General features: G+C 37.4%; 1 protein-coding gene across 1 annotated transcript; it reads left to right on the top strand.

Moving 5' to 3' along the window:
• The first annotated feature begins 2584 nt into the window (after window positions 1-2584).
• LOC129746758 (uncharacterized) lies at window positions 2585-13017 on the top strand. Its single transcript, XM_055740630.1, has 9 exons — window positions 2585-3630; window positions 3735-3850; window positions 4823-5846; window positions 5905-8383; window positions 8447-9559; window positions 9765-10594; window positions 10658-12009; window positions 12089-12583; window positions 12653-13017. Exons 1-9 carry the CDS (start codon window positions 3604-3606, stop codon window positions 12900-12902), a joined length of 7686 nt encoding a protein of 2561 aa, XP_055596605.1. The 5' UTR covers window positions 2585-3603; the 3' UTR covers window positions 12903-13017.
• Window positions 13018-24547: the final 11530 nt, after the last annotated feature.

Below are 24547 nucleotides of genomic sequence, written 5' to 3'. Positions count from 1 at the left end.
AAAAATTGAATTTTTACAATTTTAAAACGTTTTGTTATTTTGAACCAATCTAGTTTCTTACAATTAAACCAGCTTTGTTTAATTTGTTTTCATAAAAATTTTGTTATTTTGATAAGAGGCATGGTTCATTTTCAAAAAGGGTCTATATGATTTTGATAAAAACGCTTGCTTGAATACCAACTACATCTTCTTATCAAAATAGTCGAATTTATAATTGTGCTTTTTCCCAACCAAAATTTTTATTATTTTCTTCCAAAGTTTTATTATACCTACAATAAATTTTTCTGCGTGTTTGAAACAAAAAACAGTTTCATTTGATACAAAGTTGTTTTCGTTCGCCACAATGTTATTTAGATTTAGATTTAAAAAGATTGGTTCATTGAACCATTTTCCATTTATTCCAATTGGAGGACATATTTCCTGTTGTTTTGAAATTCTTATCAGGAATTTCAAAAAATAAAAAGAAATAAATTTATATGTTAAATTTATTTTTATTTACAACAGATGAAACACTTGGCCACAAACTAGTTCACTAAAATCGATCTGGTCCAAATTTTTGTCGACCTGACCGCTGGATTTGGAGCGGTGTCATCGTGCGCAGCTTCCATCTCGGTTGAGGCATCCACGGAAACCATCCTTCGGCTCTGGTTCTGTAAAAACGCAATCACTTATAGAAAATCTTCGATATTCACTCTTTAATTAACATACTTACCATACTTCATCCTGAATCCTTCCAATATACTAACTCTGACCTACATTTTCACACGACCGGCAAAACTTAATTCGATTTTTCGGTTTTGTATTCTTCTTGCAAGGCAAATCAAAATATCTTTTGAATCAAAGGCTGAAGTTTTCATTTAAAGGAATCATTTCTTCAAGTTAAAAACATTTTCCTTTGGTTCAAAAAAAGTTGACTTTGTTTTAAAAGAAATAAGCTCAATCAACATTTATTTAGAATCAAAGTATTTGCTTAAATTCAAAATCCAAAAATATTTAGTTCAAAGAATTAATTTTTTGTTTCAAAAAATATTTTTTTGAATCAAAAACAAAAGTTTTTGGTTCAAATAAAACAGGAGTTAGATTCAAAAAAATGAATGTTTTGAAACAAAATCATTTTTGTTTTAGTTCAAAAGCCTAGTTTTCTCTGCGTGTTCTAAAGCGCACCATTAAGATACTTGAAGGTGTTTTAAAGAACCTATGTGGGAATTCTAAGCGACATGTCAAAAATGTCGGTCAATTTCTCGTCATGGTATTTATTTTGTTTATATCTGTACTGATATTTACAAATGGAACTCAAGATTTTTTCGAGTTTTTCTTATAAATGTTAAATAAGATATTCGAATAAATTTTTGATGATGCGAATTTTTGTTATGATTCATATTGTGTACTGAAAGTCTTTTGAACGAAATAAGGTACTTTCTATTGACCAACCCACTCAATCATCTCAAATGACATTAAGTTTAAATACTAATCATTACAGTGGCAATTAGCTATTGCTGGATTGGTCGAGAGGCTGGTGAGTTTCATTGCAACCTAGAGAGCAGCGGTTCAATTCTCTAGGCGTGTAAGCAGCTTTTGTAATCAAAACAATATAATTAAAATCAATGAGATAGACCATGATAGACCGGCAACCTAGCAATCTGACATGTGGTTGTCAGAGCAATCTGTCAATTGGATTTTTTTTTCGGCGCGTAGAAGTTTCTTGACATTCTCTTAGAAGCTGAATAGCGTTCTCTACAGCCCCCTAAACGAACTTGAAAGTAGCTTTAAGAACTTAAATTTTGGGCTGATTAGCATTCTCTTCAGACACAAACGAGAGCTGATTAAGCTTCTATGGAACCTTTTTAAGGGAATTCGGGTTGCTTGGGTTGCCTCAACAATTTTTAAAGAAAGATTTTCAAAAATAAATTTTAGGTAACTCCCTATTTATTTCAAATAAATACCAATTTTTTCATGAATTGTGTTTTTTTAAATTAATTATTATTGAAGAAACCAATCAAACAAACAAGCATTTACCTTTTAAATCAGTGAATGGGAAAACGGTATTATTTACTATTCTGCTAGGTGAATGAGAAAATGGTAAAATCTACCTTTTTTGCTAGGTGAATTGAAAAAAGGTAAAATTTACCTTTTTGCTAGGTGAATGAAAAAAAGGTAAAATTTACCTCGAAAGAGGGGTGGAAAAAATTCACCTCGCAAAAAGGTAAATTTTACCTTTTTTTTATTTTCCGTGAAACAAAAAAAAATCAGAACACACAAGCAATTTTATTACAGGCTGATTCAAAACAAAATATTGCGAAAATTTTCGGATTGAATTTTATTCGATCGATTTATTTGGTTAACAAACGCAAGTCTTATGCTGAGGCTCATAAGGGCGTTCTTTAAATTGGGTGGCTTAGAAAAATAAAATTTAAAAATGGTTCTCAATTCTCAAATTTGCATATCGATTGTTTAGGCATCTTAGGAGTTGATATAAATAAATTTTTTATTCGAAATGTTTCAAATTTAAAGCGTTCCGACTTGTCATCGTCTTACATGTCCTCCCTCCCCGGTGGGGGATTTTTAGATCAGCAGAAGCTTTAGCGGTTCATCTTCACTAGCCTCTGGCAATGAGGACACCTGCTCGGAACCGGAGACACTTTCGCTTGATCATCTAGGGTACAGCTTATTGGGAGGCGACCGTCACGGCTGCTGACGATGATTGTCAGAATCGGCCCCGGTGACTGCTGCTGTTTGTTTTTCCTAGCCTAACGGGATGAGCACGACCTAGATTCACTACCTACCTCACCTCTTGGATTGTGCTGCCTAAATATTCCTAGACTGAGAGCGATACCAATGAATGAATTTCGTCGAAACTCAGAAAATAAACATATTTCGGCTACAATGTTTACATCTTAAACTGAAATTTTCACACTGGTTGCTGCCATGCAGGGCTGCCTGAAAATTTCGAAGTCAATCAGGCAACACCAGAATCGAACGTATCACATTCGTACGAAAACAAGAATACCCTTTTCGAATTCGTTCGAAAGTATCCGTTCGAACGAAAGCCAGATACGCCGTAAACGAGAATAAGGGTGAATAATAAATTTCAGATTTTGCAATTTTTAGAGCTATTTTTTGATGAAATACTAATCATACGACATTTTAAGTAAAAATCTCATTTTTCTTAAATTTTGTTCTATTCGACGACGTTTTCAAAACTCACGCGAAAATTATTCATATTTTAAAAATAAATTTATAAAAAATCGTATCCGAAGAAATATTTGAAACACCCTAAATATTTCTTTTGATTTATCAGATTGACACATAGGTGGCGCGCTAAAACAAAGTTTGGCTGCACTTCCAGTTAGCTTGAAACCATTTCATTCAAGCATATTTTTCTTGACAACGTACGGGAGCGGTTATTTTTCAAAGCAACCGGTTGGGAGAAAGAAACCATCGAAAAGCTGCATTGGTCAAGCAAACAAACAGTCTCGTTATTTTAGCTTATTTTAAGAGTTTTATCCTGAAAAGTTGTAAAATAAGTGTAGAAAAAGTTGCAGTGATTGATTGTCTGCTGTGGGAAATTTCAAAACTTCGCCGTACGTCCGGGAAATCTGCAAAATGAACTCTCGAGGGAAGCGTAGCTCGGTAAGTCCGTTACGGGTTGGCAGCTGTTGTTTACTATTGCATGCAATCTTGCTTGGGGCGTAATGCCGCATATTCAACCGTCGTTTGTCTGGTTTCCTTCCTAGATACTCAAAAAGCGGTTATCCGTCGATCCCGGAAGCTTGGAAGCTAGCCCATCGGAAGCGACGAGCACCGCCAAAGCTATTAAACGAATTGGCTTCAAACCGAAGAAGTCGGTCAAGTAAGTGGCTTTATATTTTTACACGGATTTAAAAATCCAATTAGAAAGCTGTGCAATCTGCAATCTGAATTTCTAATCTGCATCATGAACTGTTATGCTAATGAAATCACCAATATCTTAAATCTGAATTTGGAATCTTATAGTCTGAAAACTGAATGATTGTGATTCTACATCTTAAGTAGAAATTTTAATTCTATGGTTTGAAACTCAATTTTAAATAAAATCTGGAATCTTCACCCAAAATTTAAATCAGAAATCGAAAACTAAATTCTGAATCCGAATTCTATAAATCTATCATGTGAATCTTAAACTTCATACTCATAAAACTGAATCTGTAATCTGTAACTAGAATATAAATCTGAATTCAAATTAGAAATCTGAATTTAAATTTAAAATATGCATTTCAAGTCTGAATATGAATTCTTTATCTGAAATGAGAAATCTAAAGGATTTGAATTGAAGTCTGAATCTGCCACCTTGATTGTATTCTTAATTTGAATTTGAATCTGAAAACTGATTCTCAAATGTTAATCTGAAAATGAAACTGTACCTGAAACTTTAACCCAAAACCTGAATCAGAAATTGTAATCTAAGTTTAAAATTTTAATTCTAAATCTGAAATTTTAACTAAATCCTTAAGCTTCATTCAAAATCTTTAGTCTGAATCTGAAAGCTTAATTAGAAATTCTAGTCTGAAAATTTAATCTAAAATTTGAAACAGAGTCTGAAAATTGAATCTCATATCTGAATTCGAAACTTGAATCTGGATTCTTAAATTCTTTAATTTGAAAATTTGGCCTGTAATCTGAAATCTTCGAAATCAAAATTTGAAATCTAAATAAATCTGAAATCTGCAAGTGCCATAAACATCTTGGAGTTTTTAAATGTGTTCATAGTATATTTTTATAAATTCATTTAGTTTTTGTAGGTGCAATGTATTTTATAAGCTAATGTGTAACTGTTCGTTTTCAGGGAATTTCTCGCAACAGATGAAACGGCCACAATCTGGGGCAACTCATACGAAGTTTCAACGGATGCAACTCCACCTTCTTTGAGTGCTTCAGATGAAACAACAATGAAAGATATTTCCCGAGGGAATGTTTCGCTGCAATCGAATAACGGTTCGAATAAAGAAAATGTAATTGCGATATCAGAGGAACGACGAACCAGTTCGGAAGAAAGCAGTGGCTGGAATCTGTCGATATCAGTTTGCGAGGAGGAAAGACGACGACTCAAGGCTGATGTCACAATTAATACCAGTGTGCTGAATACCACAGACCGGTTGTCACAGATTCCGTCAGCTGCTCGTTCAGTGCTAAGGTCCTTACAATCAGAACAGGCTGAATCGATAGCAATGGATGTAAGCCCGGCTAAAAACACAAGTGCGAATAACTCTCCCCGTAAAACAATCTACTATCATCCGAAGCAAAACCTTTTCGTTTCGATTGACGAGAAGATTCCTAACGAAAACTCCTCCCCTAAACTGTCTCCAAATGACACGGATCTTAATTTTTTCGGCCCTTCCGGAAATTCGTCGAGTCAACGCCAAGCTGAAATTGCAGCTTCAAAAATATTGTTCCAAACGTCGAATGCTTCTAATCCTTTTAGGAACAAATCAATTCAAACCGAGCCACGACCTTCGATGGCCAACAAACGATCCGTTGCCATCGATGGTGATCTTTCGGGTGGATGGAGTTCCCAAGGCCCATCGACAGGAAGAGCACGTTCCACATTCTACAATAGCAATTTTGAAATATCCGATGCATGGAACTCGCATCCGGCAGCGGCTCTCAAACTGAAAATGATGCAACAAGGTTTATTGGATCAGAATGCCGACCCGCGTCTTTCAGAGGGAGATGTCCCGTTGGACGTTTTCGATTCAACGATAGCCATCAGTCGGACGGTTGCACAGATATTGGGACCTTCCAGTTCCAGACCAACTTCGTTGGAATGCACTAGACAAGAAGCGGAAGCGATGGATTTCACCGAAGTGAAGGTAAGTTTGCATTATAGGTTGTTTGTGTGTTTTCAACACTTACAAGCTAACTTTTCAGGAGAATTCACCAACCCAAGACGACATGGAAACGTCCTTCAAGGAAGAAAATCAAGGCTGCAAGTCAGCTGCGGCAAGTATAACTCAAAACAATCTCGAGCCGATAGTGCTGGATGAAACCAATAAACCAGAGCAGTATTCGAAGTCCCCATCCCGAACCAATGGGCTGAGTCGAGCTCGACCCTCGTTCGTTCCCAGATCTGCTGGTATGGATCACAGCGGAATGGAAGAAATTTCGGTAGAGGAAGTTGTATCTGTTTCTGGTCAGAACCGAAAACCTAACTCTAAACAAAATCGAGATACCATACTCAAACCGGTTCCTGTTGACCAGTCGGTTTTCATGATTTCTCCCATCAGAGCAGATCAACATCAACAGTCGATAGGGTTCGTTGAAGCAGAGCATAAATTTCTGAAACCACCGGACATCGTTCAGAAAACTCCTCCTCCTCCCAATCAGTTTGGAAGACAAACAGTTTACGATAACCGTCAAATGGATGAATCTACTGTGAATGTCGGACGCGAAAACGTTAACCTGGATCCTCAATCCCTCGTTCAAATGGAAAAGCTAGACATGGGTCTACCTAAGCTGGTTTTCCGTCAAACAAGTATTGGGCTGGATTTGGATGAAAGTATGGAGATAAAAACGGTGGAACCAACCAAACCTAAGATTCATAGATTGGCTCCCAGAGGTTTGAACATGGATTTCGTAATTTCGAGTGCCAAAAAAGATGAAAACAGAGTTTCAGCAGGCAGAAAAACGACTAACCTTGCCGTTGATATTTCCGTTCAAGAGGAGTCAGAAGGTAAATCCTCCGAGGCTTCTAAGCGACAAACTTCGCATCGAATATCAATCATTGACTTAACTAGAACTGATTCACCACGTGTGGGTCGAAAGACAGAATATCAGTCGTTGGACGTGTCAATGGAAAGCCCAGATGTGGCAACTAAGTCTGGCCCCAAAAGAATCACATTCGCTTGCAACGAAAGCATAAATCAATCTGTTTCTGACAAACAAGATTCGAAAAAAGTGCTACGTCCAACGATGCTTTTCAACGAACAATTAGACCAAACGAAAACACATGTCGGTGCCGAGTCTTCTCAAATTGATCTAGTAAATCGAAAAACAGTACACGATTTACGAGATGTTTCGATAGATGAGGAACCTCTCTACGCTTCAGAGACAAATAGAAAAACGATTAACAAGGCTGTTAAGATAGACGAATCCTATGTAGAGGAAACAACATCAAAATCCATTCGTAAGACGGACTTTCAACCGTTGGACATATCGAATGCTAGCCCTTGCTTTGAAAACAGAAGATCAGCGGAATTTCCAAGACAAATCAGAAAAACAATACTCTCAAACGATGCAATGGATTTTGTTCCTTTGGAATCTCCGAAGAAAACTGTTCCAGTGTCCGTTAAGCATCGAGGAACAAGCTACAATATAGGCGAAATGGAACAAACCGTGGCCAATGCTTACGAAACAAACGAAGCTCCCATCCCGCAAATGAATGCACGTCGCACAATTTATTGTGAAGAAAATATGGACAAAACATGTCTGGACAACGGGGTAAGCTTTTCGAAATGTGCCACAGCTTCGACAAAAAGAGAGACCATCTACGGCGTTGAAAGTATGGAAGAAACACAAATTGTTCCAGGTATGATTTCGCGACGTGCGAGTGAAGAATGCGGACATTTAAACCAATCTCTGACAACAAAAACAGTGGCGCCAAGTCCTCTGAGTTTTAAAACGGTTCTTGAAAATCATAAAACCCGAACAAGCAGCTGTGAGGTTTCTGACGATAATATTTTAGAAACTGACAATATACCCAAATTAGAAAACAATGAAGAAAAGCCTAGAAGTTTCCGACGAACTAGAAACACAAATGAAACTATGGATTGCGTTTTTTTAGAATCTCCTCAAAGTAGTGTATCAATCTTCACAGCACGTCGAGGAACCGGCTACAATTTGGGTGAAATCGAACAAACACTACGACCTGCCTGTATTACAGAAAACATTTTCGTTCCTGAAACAAATGCTCACCGCACAATATACTGTGAAGATTACATGGACAAAACATACCAGGACAGTGAAGAAAACTTGTTGCAATGTGCGCCAGTTTCGAAACCGAGAGAAACTGTTTACGGTTCTGAGATGGAGCAAACACAAACTGCTCCCGGAGCTATGTCTTTACATTTGGAGCAAGAATGTAAGCCGTTGAAACGATCCTCAACTGCTGAGTTAGGCGTTGAATTGTCGTTCGAAGCAATCCCGAACTTTTCAGCTCTAGACGAAACGGATCCAGTCATTCAAAAAACTAGATCGAGCATTTTTGGTACCAAGGAAAATGCCATTTCGAAAATTCAGTTCCCTGCTCGCTGTTCCGAAGGCACGGAATCCAAATCCGACGATCCTTCGAATAGATCTGAGTATAAACAAAATTTCCAGCAATCGCCTAAACGAGAGAGTTTGCTAAATGGTAATGTATCCTATTTTTAACTTGATTTTCAATCTATATTTATTTTTTTATGTTTATTTGTAGAAACCCCTGAAACAATGATGAGAAGGTCAACACCTGAATTCAATAAACTGCAGTTGAAAAATTCATCAGCTAGACAGGTTGCAATCCAACCAGAAAATTTGTGTGCGAACGACTGCGAAGTATCAAATATTCTGGAAATAACTGAAGGATGGGATAAGCAAAACTTGCATCTTTCTGATAATACTGGGAAAAATTCACATCGATCTGTCATTGCCGAAGAAACTCTCATAAGCGGGAGTAAATATCCAACAATGAACAACATTTCAGCTGAACTGATTGAAGAAACTATTGCTCACCAGCCAGTCTTAAACAATGCCGAATCTCAATTTGGCGGCCAAATTGACAAATCACAGTTTTTGAGTTTTGCGAATGAAGCAGTAGAAGCTTCTTTCGATGTACAACGATCCCCTTCGGGTGAATCACCCAATCAAAGAATGACAATTTTCCAACCACTGAAAATGGACCAGTCAATATTGGCTGAAAATGCGATTCAAGGCTCTGGTGTTCATGTCATTAGAAATCTCCATAACTCTTCATCTGAAAAATCGCGCCAAACAGTGTATGAAGTTCAAGCTATTGATGAAACGCAGATACGCACAAACGATGAAAAAACAATTGAACTTAACGAAATCGATTCTGCTTTACGAAAATCGTATCTCAGCATAACTGCTAAAATTTCCCAAATGAATGCATCCCTTCAGCGGTCTCAAAAAATAACTGACCAATCCAAAAACAACCGGCAAACCACTTACCAGTTAGATCCAATGGAAGAAACTACAACAGTTATCAGACATTCCGTGATTCCACAATTAAAGAAATCTCAGCGTCAAACTATTCTAGCAGAAACAGACATAAACGAAACGCTATCTTGTCAGCAACCTCGGATTAGCCATGGCCAGGATGATGTAGATATCAGCATGGAAGAAACACATTTCCGGTGCCAGGAAGAGGAAACGGAACAAACGGCCGCATGTGAAGATGGGCTTCTAGTTGTTAGGCGATCTGACGGTACCAACTGTGTTGTGGTGGTTTCAGCTCGCAACAGCCCTGCTGACATTGTGCAAGACGTTGCGACCCCAGATCGTGGGGATCGTGTGGACTGCGAGATGGATGGTAAGTTTCTAGAAAACGATGTTAAGAATCTTAAGATACACGAACTTTGACACGTTTTCAAAATACATCACAGTTTACTTGCACATCTGTATTCACAATTTTGGAACAACCGACTTGAATTTATCCTGGAAATGATATTCTATTTCGTGCAAATGCATCTCACTTTGTTGTTCATTTACAAATTTGAATTACTTTTATTTTTCAGAGCATATTGATCCACTGTCAGGTAGTGTTAGATATTCAAATGAAGGCAAAATAAATTTCGGCCGAAAAACCATTTTGGCCCCTTTGGATATGGATCAATCACTAATCCAGGAATCAACGACTGATGAACCGAAGTTTCCTGATCGAAATGTTCGTCGCACACTAATAAAGACGGAAAATATCAATGTATCAAATTTGCAAATGGATCCACTGGATGTGTCTGATCGTTCCTTAACCGATATCGGTTTACAATCTAATATGATTGATGATAAAACGAAGAGGGATTTTTCGTTCGCTATGCCTCAACTTCCAGATGACTGTGTTTTGAGAAGTAGCGCAATGGTGCCATCCCTACATCAGCGTTTCACAATAGTAGCCAACCAATCGAGCAAAAACCTGATTCAAGGGTCCCAGGTACAGGAAGAACAAGTTAATTTTACAGATGTTTCCACCTTGAGGAGAACAATTCCAAATGTGCTAATACCAGCGCAGGATTTGAGTGAAATTTCGCAAGTAGCGGAATGCAGTCAAGTAGGAAACCGCATGAACATCAGCACATTTAAAACAGGGGATCTTAGCAGTCTTGTTCTCAAAGAAGTTTCTGAGCCCCCGATTGAAGTTCCCCAAGCCATATCGGTTTCGGTCATACAAGAAACTCCTAGAAAAATTAGTATGATACCTATCCGACGAAGCAGAGCAAGTTTATTTGCCGAACCTGTGGTAGATCCCGATGAATTGGGAGTAACTGCCATGGATTGCGAAGAAAACCAATTGCCTGGAGCTTCTGAGCAGGATCCTCTTGGCTTACTCGTTACTTTGCACAGAGAAGAGGTGCGATGTTAAGTAATTTGTCAATTTTACTAGAGAAACTAATATCCTCTTTTAATTTTTCAGGCAAACACTACAACAGTACAAAGTCCGTCTTTTCGAGAGCAGAAGAATTCTGACGGTTCCACTGACGAAGTCTTCTACGACGCCGAGACAAGTCAAGAAAATGATGAAAGTGATCTCGAAGAATGCGTTGGCACAGCCTGTGAGATAGGTTTGCAAAATAGACGAAAACGTGGATCGTTGAAATTTACGAATGTTAGTGAATTTGATCAATCGAAAATGCAGCAACCGATGCTGGAAAATAAAACGCAAATTTTCGATCAATCTGAATTCACTCAATCTATGGCACTAGCTGAGAACAAAACATTAAAGTTCATCGATGTCAACGCTCTTGAGCAAACGACGCTGGCTGTTCAAAAACGGAATCTATCACGAATATCTAAAACCGTGCTTGTCGAATCAGAGCATGATCCGTTGAACGTGTCGCTCTCAGAAGACTACCCCGAGAAAAAACGCAAAACCAGCCTCATACCTACACCAGTAAAAAGACCCGAAGAAGGTGCGAAATCTGGCAAAAAATCCACCAAACGTGTTACTTTTCATCAAGATCTGATGCTATCCGTAATTAAACAGGAAGATTCAACTGTAGAGAATGATCAATTTGAACGTGATCAGTCAAACGCACAGTTAGAACTGGAGAACGTGAATATAAAAGAGGAAAATTATAACTCTAGACTGTACACCAACGAAGCAGAACCCAGCCGGTTAGGAGTTTCGGTACTCACTGACCCCTCAGTGTTCATGTTGGAGGAGAACGATATGCTGGCAAATGAATCAAATATTTCGCTGGTCGAATCACCCAAAGTTGAATTGAAGTTTGATAACACCTACTATCGAGATTACGCGAATTTAACGATCAATCTGGATGAAATCAAGAGTACTTCTTGTATAGTTATCAGTGATGATTCTACAACTGAAGACGTTAAACCGAAGATTACATCAGCGGCCGAATTGACCGTTGAAGATTTACCGAAGCGGATAAGAAACAGTCGAAAATCGATGGAGTTAAATTCTTCCGTAGCCAGCGAAGTGATGTTCGAACTAAGACAACAAATGAAGAACTCGAACCGTTCTTGTTGCAGTTTCAAAGGGAACTGTAATTGTAAAAAACGGCGAACTATGGCCATTGCTAGACGAGAAAATTTAGAAGTCATACAGCTAAACTTCACAGAGAATTTCGATCGGATATTGGGTTCGGTTTCTCACATTCCAGTTCAGCAATTGCCATTGAATGAGCAAATTCAGGAAATTGTATGTAGAGTAACCAAGCCGCTTCCACTTCCCTGCCTAGATCGTCCAAAAAAAATGTTCCCGGAAACACCACCGCTGTGGTTTCTTCTGGACAACCGGTTAAAGTAAGTAGACAACTCAATAAATTCAGTCAATGAAATTTCATGCTAGATTGTTGACAAAATTTTATTTTTCTGGTACTAGGTCGCCTCGATTAGATGAGCCATCTAACGTCCCCCGGCTTCCTTGTGATCTACCGAAAACGCCAAGCGTGACGGAACTTATTTGCAATAAACTTCTCACCGAAAAGTTTAGATGGAAGTTGGATTACAGTCTCGAATCATCGAAACAATTAACTCTATTACATCGCACCCTGAGGACTGTAACTTTCCGGATACGTTTACGGCGGCCTATTGATGAAACCAGTAAAACGGATGATGTTCGAATCGATCGGATAGAGCTGGTCGAGTGTTGGCCGAGAACGGCTCGTTCTACTAGGCAGGATGTCGCTCATATGGAGCTGGTAAGGCTATTTGAATCTCAGCGGACCGTAGACCGATTGTGTGGGCAACATCCATCCATATCGCAGTTAATGAGTTTAATCGTAGAACTGAATTCAATGACAGAACAGGTTTTTGAAACAGTAGATCGGTTATATCACATTGTAAGGAATAATGGAGCGAGGATTTGTTGCTCAAGGTAATAAATAATATTATTACTACCCAATGTTTGTTTGCCTGAAATTATATGTTTTTCGTTTCGTTGCAGGAATAGTGGAATGTTAGAAATAACTAAATACTTCCATTTCAAGACTGCCGATTCAGTCGATTGGAACAAAGCGATGATCAAATTCCCAAATATTCATCGAATAGATTGCAGTAGTGTCAGTTTTCATCGGCCCTTCGTAAATTTCAGTAAACTGTTTCCCACGGAACAGCAATGCGGAAGAATTGGCGTTAGTGGGATAGGCTTCTTGGAATGTTTCTTGTGGAACATCGAAAAAAATTGTATGCGTTAACGATAGACATTTTGTATATTTATTGTAAATGTTATCTTTCAAATTTAAGCACAATTCCGAGTCTAAGTAATAAGTTGTTTTATAATAGTGTTACAATATAACAATGAATTTTGAACATCCGTGTTTTGATACTTGACAATCCTTGGAATTCTCATATGAGTGTAAAGTATTTCCCTGAGACTTAAGCATTGACTTTTGAGTCGAATCTTCTTTTCAACAACTTAAACTTTCTGACATATAGAAGAATTGGCAATCGCTACAGTCTTCACGATAGTAGGTAGGTATACGTTTTTGACCACAACATATCCGAACATAGCTATAATAACTGTATGGGGAGAACGAGGATACTTGATTGCTCAGCTATATCTCGAAACTGAAATGTTTTGCATAAATCAAATGTTCTAGAAAAAAAAAGTGCCAAAAAGAACAAAACAACAAACCTGTTGACTTAAAAAAATTAAAAAAAATTATTTTTTGAGTTTTTGCACTTGGTTTGAAAAATCAGGCAAAATTTGGCTTGAAGATATCACTTTAAAATGTTTCCCATACGAAAAATTTATAATAAAAATATTTATTCCAATATGTCAATCGTTAGAGTATAATATAAACTTCTTATTGCCATATTTTCAAAGCAATAGTAAACGATCAACTTTTTAAAGAAAAAGTTTTCCAAAATGAATGTTATGGGTTCACTTGATCCCTCGAGTCCAAAAATTTTTCTTCTGAATGAATGTTGATCATTGCTATATAAGCACGAAATTATTAATATTTATCCAACTATGAATTTTCATAAAATAATTTCCTGATAAAAAGAACCAAAAAAAGTGCATCTATCTAAAAATAAGAAAATTTCGCCTTTAAATATACAAAGAATATAGGGTAGTAGACAAACTTTCAGATTTATTTTGGTCTGACAATTACAAACTGTCAAATGAGAACTTATATGGCCAAAAAACTCAATGGAACTCTCATCTTTAGATTTTGCATGATTTTTTCCAAAGTTAAGGGCACCCTGATAAAAGGATCCTTTTTCTGCCAAGAATTTACCACATCGATCCTTAAATAAAGGATCAAGTATCCTTTAACTTTCAAAATATCACAATTTTTTAGTCCCACGAAAACTTTTGCAGCTTATCGATTTTGCACACCGAAAAAACTATTCACATGACCGCTACGTGAAAATGTACATAGATTTTTGCCACCCTGAAAATCATGTGGAATCTACGTGAACTTCAGGTAGCAAACAGAGCCCGCGTAGCGAGCAGAATTCACGTAATTTTCATATGGGTTGTATGTGAAAAGAACGTAGATAGAATGTGAAAGGGATTCGTACTGCTACATGCGATTCACGTAGATTTCATTAAAATATGGACGTTATGAGTTCTTTTCAGATGTTAGAAATAAAAAATCTGTTGATGTTGCAGGACATTTTATTATTTCAAATACTAAAATTCAAGAATTTGCTTTTCACTTACTATTTTTAACAATATTTGCACTTCACTTATTATTGAACTTCACTTACCTATATAAAAACATAGTTGCGACTTTGTATTTGGATTGCTCCACAGTGGTTGTCTGGCCGTCCTACCAATTTCAAATTCTGTAAAAAATAGCAGACTATTTAAATGGCGAATAGACAAACAAATTTTTAATACTCACATAAAATCAGCATCTCCATCACGTAGAATTTCTTTTTTGTTAGAACCAACTGTTGGATCTACGCCATATTGGATACTGAATTCTTTCACATAGATTTTACGTGAATAAGTTATTCAGAGCTACGTGAACATCACATAGAATTAATCAAATCCTTTTGTACTTGGCGGATCAATGGATTTTCACGTAAATCGAATGTGGTGTAATTTACGTGTAATAATACATAAACTGAAATGTTACCAATAAGAGGAACTGCAAGTAATCAATAATTACTGAATTACTGAATTTTGAACAATAAAACCGAAATATGTTTTATTTTTTAATGTCAACCTACTCATTCCCTACATCTTTGTTTTGACAGGAAACGGCTATGTGAATTTCACGTACGGATCAAGTGAATTTGTAATAGTTTCTAATACCGTATTTTTTTTCACCTGGAGGCAAACTAGAGGCAACCTAGGTTCGCTCTAACTGCTGTCATCGTGCTCATTTATTGCTCGAGAGGCAACCTGCTCGCTCGCCCGACGGAGTCGCCCTGAGAAAAAAGTCAGTTTTGCGAGAAGTTCACCAATACTCTCAACGTTGTTGTCAAAACATTAAACAGCTGTTTTTGGCTGAAAACAAAACAGTTGAAATAATGAACGGGCAAATGATTATTGCCGCGATTTTGAACCTCTCAGCCAAGCAAAATCGTATACTATCTGCAGTCCAGTGCAATCCGGACACAAAAAACGGCAATCCGGATGTGAAGAACCGAATGAAGAAATCCAGAAGGGAGAACAAAATGACAGCTGCATGTAAACATTGCGCTCGTTCTCACGCACACCTACGTATGGAATAACTCGAAACCCGAAACTTGCTTTTTTATTCTGACGGTTCTAGAGCCAAATCCGGAATCAAAAAAAAATACGCCATAAGTGATTCATGTAAGTCAGCAAAAATTCACATAACGAGCGCCTACGTGAAAATCCAGGTGAATTTAACGTTTTCTTTTCGGCTGAGTGGCAGCATATAAACTTGAAATAACACGCTATCCGCCTTGCCAGGTAAATTTTTTGACGTTTCGGAGTTAGGACAAATGTATGGCCGTTTTCAAAAGCTTTCCAAAAGCTCCCTAACTAATCGAAACTTTTCTATGGAGGACATGGTGTCGCTAGTGTTTGCTTAATAACTCCCATACCAGAAAACGCAAAAGACGATGATCTGTAAAATTTTTCCGAAAAGATATGATTGAAATAAGTAAAAGGAATCAAGTATCCCCACTTTCCACACTTATTCATTATTAACGTTTACATGGTAAGGTTGTAGCCATAAACTTGTAAGTTGTGTTTAATTAGTAGCTTTAAATTTAAAAAAAAAATCATTTAACGTTTTGCAATCTAACGCAATAAACCAAAATGGTAGAAATCGGTTATCAGTCCATTAAAGACGAGCAAAAAACGTACAAAATCATCGTAAGTGTAGTACACTGACAGAGTCTTCAGGTTACCCCCGTCCACTTTCAGTTGAAATCTGGAACCCTACCGGTGCAAAACTGAAAGGATAAACGAACAAATCTGGTCAGAAACGAATACGCTATGAGTTAATCACAGCTATTGCACATGTTCACTGAACACACAGCGTTTCGTTAGAAAATGTCTTAAAGTAAATTTTTTTCCATAATCTATAAAGGTATGCCCTACACTCATCCGAAAAGGAAACGTTAAATTCACCTGGATTTTCACGTAGGCGCTCGTTACGTGAATTTTTGCTTGACTTACGTGAATCACTTAGAGGTCAATAAAAAAAACACTTGATCCTTACGTGAAACTCACATAATTATATTCTGTCAAAATGAAGACACATTCGATTTACGTGAAAATCCAATGATCCGCCAAGTATAGACGGAAAGGGTGCATTCTATGTGATGTTCACGTAGCTCTTAATGGGTCATTCACGTTAAATCTCTGTTAAAGAATACCGACTCAATATGGCGTGGTTCCAAGTTCTAGCACAGTTGTTACAGGCAAATAGAGACATTTTGAAGCAGTTTTTTGTAAGTATCAAGAATTTAGCTGTTTGATTGTTAATTACAACCTTTTCTATTTCTTCTATTTAAACAGAATGTGGAATCGGGTCAGCTGCAACTTCAGATAACCGCTATGGAGGCACATCAATTTCGGGAAATTCCATTTTTTGGACGATGTTATTGTGCCAATTAAATGAAAAGTGAAAGTGTAAATAGTGTAGTTGTGAAAGTGAAAAAATGGCACAGTGTTTTGTAAATTATGTGGCATAATAAAAATCCTTAAAAATAAAATATTTTTAATTTAAATGATACGAAAAAAAATCCTACATTCTTATTTCAATGAAAGCTATGTGAATCGCATGTAGCAGAACGAATTCCTTTTCACATTCGATCTACGCATACAACGCATATGAAAATTACGTGAATTCTGCTTGCTGTGTGAGCTCTGTTCGCTACCTGAAGTTCACGTAGGTTCCACGTGATTTTCATGGTGGCAAAAATCCATGTACATTTTCACGTAGCGTTCATGTGAAAAGTTTTTTCCGTGTAAGAAACATAAAGGTATACACGGAAAAAACTTTTCACATGAACGCTACGTGAAAATGTACATGGATTTTTGCCACCATGAAAATCACGTGGAACCTACGTGAACTTCAGGTAGCGAACAGAGCTCACACAGCAAGCAGAATTCACGTAATTTTCATATGCGTTGTATGCGTAGATCGAATGTGAAAAGGAATTCGTTCTGCTACATGCGATTCACATAGCTTTCATTGAAATAAGAATGTAGGATTTTTTTTCGTATCATTTAAATTAAAAATATTTTATTTTTAAGGATTTTTATTATGCCACATAATTTACAAAACACTGTGCCATTTTTTCACTTTCACAACTACACTATTTACACTTTCACTTTTCATTTAATTGGCACAATAACATCGTCCAAAAAATGGAATTTCCCGAAATTGATGTGCCTCCATAGCGGTTATCTGAAGTTGCAGCTGACCCGATTCCACATTCTGTTTAAATAGAAGAAATAGAAAAGGTTGTAATTAACAATCAAACAGCTAAATTCTTGATACTTACAAAAAACTGCTTCAAAATGTCTCTATTTGCCTGTAACAACTGTGCTAGAACTTGGAACCACGCCATATTGAGTCGGTATTCTTTAACAGAGATTTAACGTGAATGACCCATTAAGAGCTACGTGAACATCACATAGAATGCACCCTTTCCGTCTATACTTGGCGGATCATTGGATTTTCACGTAAATCGAATGTGTCTTCATTTTGACAGAATATAATTATGTGAGTTTCACGTAAGGATCAAGTGTTTTTTTTATTGACCTCTAAGTGATTCACGTAAGTCAAGCAAAAATTCACGTAACGAGCGCCTACGTGAAAATCCAGGTGAATTTAACGTTTCCTTTTCGGATGAGTGTACAAGTTGACGAAGAAAACAGACGTATACAGTACTAATAGCACTGACCACACTGACATGACACTTAGAACAAAAATTCAACCATTTTCTGTCTAATTTTTTGTTGTAAGATTTTGCAGGTTCGCAATACCGACGGCAGGTGGCGAACCTGAAAAATTTGACAAAAAATGCCCCGTAGGAAAAATGGTCCTATTTAGCCCGATTTTATCGTAGAAATTGCGTGTTTTATTTTTAAAGTTGGGTGGCATTTCCTAACTGGGATAGCATTTCTTCAAATCGATCGATGCGCACTCTGGAATCGACATTGCGTACTGTTGGAAAAATTATCCAGAAAACGAAATCGAGTGTCCAGTCAGTATGGTCAGTGCTAATAGCGTGGGTTCATAAGGAAAGGCGAAATAATACTGTCGTCGGTATGTATAGCGCGTACATGTATGCAACATACGCTACGACCGCTATACAGCTAAATGTTTTGATTTTGTAGACACATTTTATTTTATGGAATAATTGATATAACACCAAGCACGCACTGTACACTTCACTTCACTTTTTTATTTAAAAATATTTCGCCGCGACAATTTCATTAATGTCCCTTGTTAGCCGTTGCCTGTTCGTCCCAGCTGTTCAATTCCAAATTCTGCTGAAAAGAGAAAAGATGTTAACAAAAATCACACAACAAAATATTTAGGATATATCCTAAATAGGATACTTACGAAAAATCAGTTCCATCACCCGTAATTTCTCTAACTGCCTGCAACAAGAATGGATGGAAGCCATATTGAGAACTGGCCATATTCTTTCACATAGATTTTACATGAGTAAGTTATTTAGAGCTACACACAAAACTTTCGGGGCTCTACTTAGCAAAATTTCACTGTTACTTTTCGTTAGCAAAAAAAAAATTTTACCGTTGAATTAGCAAAAAGCTAAATTTACTTGATTTTAGCAGTATGAAAGTTCATCTTGCTTGATTTTAGTAAAATGAAAAACTTCTAGCCGCTTTGTGTACAGACAGCAGCCGCCGCGGTAGAAGAAAAAAAAAACAAACAGACACGATTGAGCGCGGTTCCGAAAGATCGCTGCTAGTGGTTTAAAAGGTGGCTTAGTCTACAACAAAATACTGGCCAAATCGACACCGGAAGCGAACAAAGGTAAGAGTCAATCATAAACTGTACAGATTTTCCGTATTTTTAATTGCAAAATTGTTTGTTTGTTTTCTTTTCCACCAGGTTAAATCTGCAACAAGAAATCTGCCACCACGACTGAAAATTCAAAGAGCTTCATTCAGGCACACACCCGGTGCATTTGCTTGGCACTTCGCTCGCCGGAAAGTGCGTTCCCAGGATCGGAACTTCTATTTTACAAAATGTGTAAAATTAAAAAAATTGTGAAAAATAAATCAAAATTGAATGAAAGTTGAGTATTCTGATATATAATCAAACATCCCCCCTGATTCTCCCGATAAAAAACAATAATTTTTGAAATTTCAGATCCGGGCGATCTTTTTTTCCGGTTTTTGCTAGAAATTTGAGTAAAAAATTGCGGCGGCTAACTTTTTTCTCGTTTGCTAAAATTTTAGTTAATTTTTTTTGCTAAATTGATTGCTATGTTTCTAGCTGGTCAAATTTGAGCAAAATTTTGCTAATTTCCGGCCTCGAAAGTTTTGTGTGTACACACAAAACTTTCGAGGCTCCACTTAGCAAAATTTTGCTGTTACTTTCGATTAGCAAAATGGATTATTTTACTAACGTGATAGCAAAAAGCAAATTTTGCTTCTTTTTAGTAATTGAAAAGGCAATTTTACTTGATATTAGTAAAACGAAGGTTTTCTAGCCGCTTTGTTTATAGACGCAGCCGCCGCCAGTTGAAGGAAAAATAACGAACTGACGCGATTAAGTGCGGTTCTGAAAGCGCGATGCTGGTGGTCCTTGTGGTGGCAAAATGATAGCCAGATCAATACCGGATGCGTACAGGTAAGGACCGATCAAGAAGTGTACAGATTTTCCGATATTCGAATTGTAAAATTGTTTGTTTTTTTTTTTTTATTTCAACCAGGTTACAATTTCCGACAAGACGGGTTTTTTACAACAGTTCGGAAGTGGACAACTGGAGTTTCAACGCACTGCATCAGGCACAATCATCGATGCATGAATGACGATCGGTCGCTTGGGGTTTCATTAGCCGGAAGGTGCGTTCGCAGAATCCATACATTTTATGAAAAGAGTTTTGAAAAATATAAATAAATTCAAAGAGATGTTATCCGTGCATACTTTTAAATAATCGAATATTCCCTCGAAATTTGCAGTTAAAAACATAAAAAAATTAAATTTCAGATTCTGCGGGATTTTTTGTACTGGTTTTTTCTAAAATTTTAGTAAAACATGCCGGCGGCTTATTTTTCTTTAATTTGCTAAAATTTGAGCAGAAAAAAATTGCTAAATTGATTGCTAAATTTCTAGCTGGTCAAATTTGAGCAAAATTTTGCTAATTTTCGGCCTCGAAAGTTTTGTGTGTATTTTTTCCCTTGTTTGCTAAAATTTTAGCAGAAAAATATTGCTAAATTGATTGCTAAATTTCTAGCTGGTCAAATTTCAGCAAAATTTTGCTAAATTCCGGCCTCGGAAATTTTGTGTGTACGTGAACCTCACATAAAATGCACCAAATCCGTTTGTGCTTGGCGGATCACTGGATTTTCACGTCAATCGAATGTGTCTTTGTGTTGACAGCAAACGGCTATGTGAATTTCACGTACGGATCAAGTGAATTTGTATTAACATCCAAATGATTCACGTAAGTCAAGCAAACATTCACGTAATCAGCGCCTACGTGAAAATCCAGGTGAATTCAACGTTTGCTTTTCGGATGAGTGTAAAATATTAAAATTTCGCTTATCCGAGCTTCCGCGTTACATAGATACCATTTTGGTACAAAATCCATGTGAAGTTGTGTTTTATTACCGCGATATATTGTTATGCTATTTACTCGACGTTTTTGGCGAGTTTATAGTCTAAACTCACCGAAAACGTCGAATGAATTAGCATAACAAAATCCATGTATTCACCGAGCGATGCGCCTGGTTGATATGCAAAACGAGAGAAAAGGGATAGGATTTTCTATTTATTTCGAGGTCTAATCCGAGATTGCCTTTCCACCGACTACCTCTTACAACCACCCTTGAGAACCAAACTACCATGCGACAGTTTTTTTTTTGTAATTCGTTTATTTGAAACGGCTCATACCTTGAGGCTTTAAGGAGCCAAACTCGTTTTGTTTTTTACAATTGTTTGCTTAGGTCTAGATCACTTTTTCAACACTTTTTGAATTGAAGAGAATAAGAAATAGAAAGGGAAATATTAAAATAAAAAGAATTATAGACGGAGATCAATAGCTTTTAGGAAAAGGTATATTTCGAACATGTAGTCCAAGTCCAACACAGCTAACACGGTCCCTTACCGCATTCAAGGAATAATGATTGGACATGAGACGGGAAAATAAACGAATAAAATCCCGACTCAAGTCCAATCTATTAAACCAGGGTTTAAGGCTTAGCTTTGGGATAATCGAGTGAAGCCACCGACCCTTCTCATCCTCGTACCATTTGCGCTGCCAGTTGACAAGAGAGTTTCTTCGAGCCAAGAAGAAGAATTCGTTGAAAACGATTTCACGCTGATAAATGTTGCCTTCCATCGCACCCACCTTTACAAGGGAATCTGCCCTCTCATTGCCTAATATTGTGCAATGTGAGGGGACCCAGACGAAGGTGATGGTAAAGCAACGTCTTGATAAAGTAGTCAACGTATCGCGTATCTTCTCGAGGAAGTACGGCGTGTATTTTCCTGGTCTTATTGAACGGATTGCTTCAACGGAGCTGAGACTGTCAGTTATAATATAAAAGTGTTCAACAGGTCGTGTGGCGATACTATCCAGGGCGCAGTAAATAGCAGCTAACTCTGCGATGTACACAGAACATGGTGACTGAAGACTGTAAGAGGCGCTGAAAATTTCGTTGAACACTCCAAATCCTGTTGATTCCTCTATAAGTGATCCATCGGTAAAGTACATTTTATCAGCATCGACGTGTCTATATTTAGCTTCGAAAATTCTTGGAATAAGAAGAGAGCGATGCGATACCGGGATTCCACGAATTTCTTGCTGCATAGACAAATCAAACTGGACAGAAGAATGATCGTAGTCTGGGCTACAAACACGAGTTGGAGAATACGAAGAAGGGTTTACCTGTATTGACATGAGGACATGGTATATAGACATAAATCTAGTTTGAAGATTTTGCTCAAGTAACCTTTCGAAATTCACAATCACCAATGGGTTCATGACCTGACACCTGATGAGGAACCGGAGTGATAGTAAATTGAATCGATCTTTAAGAGGGAGTATTCCTGCCAAAACTTCGAGACTCATGTTATGCGTTGAGGGCATACAGCCCAGAGCGATGCGCAGACAACGGTATTGGATACGCTCGAGTTTTATGAGGTGAGATTTGGCAGCTGACTGGAAACAGAAGCTACCATATTCCATCACTGAGAGAATAGTTGTTCGATACAATTTTAAAAGATCTTCTGGATGAGCTCCCCACCAGGTGCCAGTGGTTGATCGGAGAAAATTTATTCTTTGTTGGCATTTTCCTTTCAGATACTCAATATGGGCTCTCCAGGTACATTTGGAATCAAACCAAACCCCAAGATACTTGAAACACCTCGATTTAGTGATAGTTCGGCCTAGGAGTTGAAGCTTAGGTTGAGCAGGTCTACGTTTTTTAGAAAAAACAACCATCTCCGTTTTCTGAGGGGAAAACTCAATCCCAAGCCCCAAAGCCCAGGAAGACAATCAGTCTAAAGTATCTTGTAAAGGTCTGTGCAGATGAGACTCGGAAGATCCTGTGACAGACACCACGCCGTCATCTGCAAGTTGTCTTAGAGTGCAGCCTTCAGAGAGACAACTGTCGATGTCACTTACGTAAAAGTTGTACAAAAGTGGGCTCAAACATGAGCCTTGCGGGAGGCCCATGTAAGAGGTTCTTCTAACTGCAATATCTCCGTGAGCATGCGACAGTTTACGTCAACTTATGAACATACATTTTTGTTAAACATTGCAGGGCTAATCTTATTACTTCACTGAAATTGGAATCCAATTTCCTTTCTTTAAAATATAGTTTTATTGCGAAGATTCTGTGTAAATATACCAAAAACTGAGTACAAGTGAATTCATTTGTTGAAAATTCTAAGAAGAAGCATATTGACAAAATGTCTAAGAGACAGCTGCCTTAGATGATATATACCGTCAAAAGGGGCATCATGCAACAGCATGGTTAGATGCAATATTTGTGTACCACAATACTTATTAAATTTTTATTTTAACATTTTGTAATAAAGTTATCACTCAAACATATTTTTGGGCAAACACCAACGTTTTCATTTGATTTTTCATTAAAAACAAAGTTTGTTGCAACTCACCCCTTTTTCTTAAATAGTAGGGAGGAAATCACATGTTTTTGTAAATTTAAAAATAACTGATGGAACCAACAATTTTTCTGACTACGTCAATTTGATGCCCCTTCAACCTTATAACTTTTGATATACAAGCGATATGATTATCTGTTGATATTTTGTACCTATGTTGTATTTTTAGAGTTCATTTGTACCTATGTTGTATACATATTTTATATATCTGAAAAATTCAGCTCATTTATCTCACGATATAGGTTTAGATGGTGAATTTTGACTTATTAGTAAAGAAGCTCGTAAATTTTAAGAATCATAACACTAGAAAAATCCGTTCATTGCTGCATTCGCCTTTTCAAACGTAAATCAATGCGGTGATTTTCGCGTAGGTGATATTTTTTTAGTTTTTATAATCTCCAGTAATCAGCTTTTTTTATTATTCACGTACACGCTTATATTAGCAGAACTGGTGGAACCGATAAACGAAAGAATAATAGTAGCCAGATTCAGAACATGGGTTATAAACCTTTTACAATGGTGCGCCAACTGACGTTGCCGATTTGCAGGAGTTTTACAGTCAACTGAACAGAGTGGTTGAGAAAATTCCGAAGGTTGACATTCAAATCCACTTAGGAGACTTCAACGCAAAAATTGGCTCCGACAATCAGGACCTTGAGCACATCATGGGGCACCATAGTCTAGGACACATGAGCGAAAACGGAGAACTGTTTGTAGAATTTTGTGGCATGTTGTTGCCACATGGTGATTGGTGGATCGCTCTTCCCCTATCGACCAGCACATATTGTCACTCAGGTATCCCGAGATGGCCGAACAAAAAATCTAATTGACAGCATCTGCAGCAGCCGAAAATGGAGAAGAAGCTTTCTTGATGTCCGCAACAAAAGAAGCGCAGACATTGCATCTGACCATCACCTCGTCCTTGGTGAGATATGACTGAGAGTCGAGCGTGTCCGCGGCGAGAGGAGAAAGTCGGATGTCGATACGACGTACACCGGTTGGAAAATCCAGAGGTGAAAAGGGCATATGTTGAACAACTTGATTCCCGAGCCTCGGAACTGCCG

This window comes from Uranotaenia lowii, chromosome 2 (genome assembly GCF_029784155.1).
Source record: "Uranotaenia lowii strain MFRU-FL chromosome 2, ASM2978415v1, whole genome shotgun sequence".
Taxonomy (NCBI): Eukaryota; Metazoa; Arthropoda; class Insecta; order Diptera; family Culicidae; genus Uranotaenia; species Uranotaenia lowii.
The sequence above is the reverse complement of the archived record's forward strand: the minus strand, read 5'-3'. Positions and strand labels throughout refer to the sequence as shown.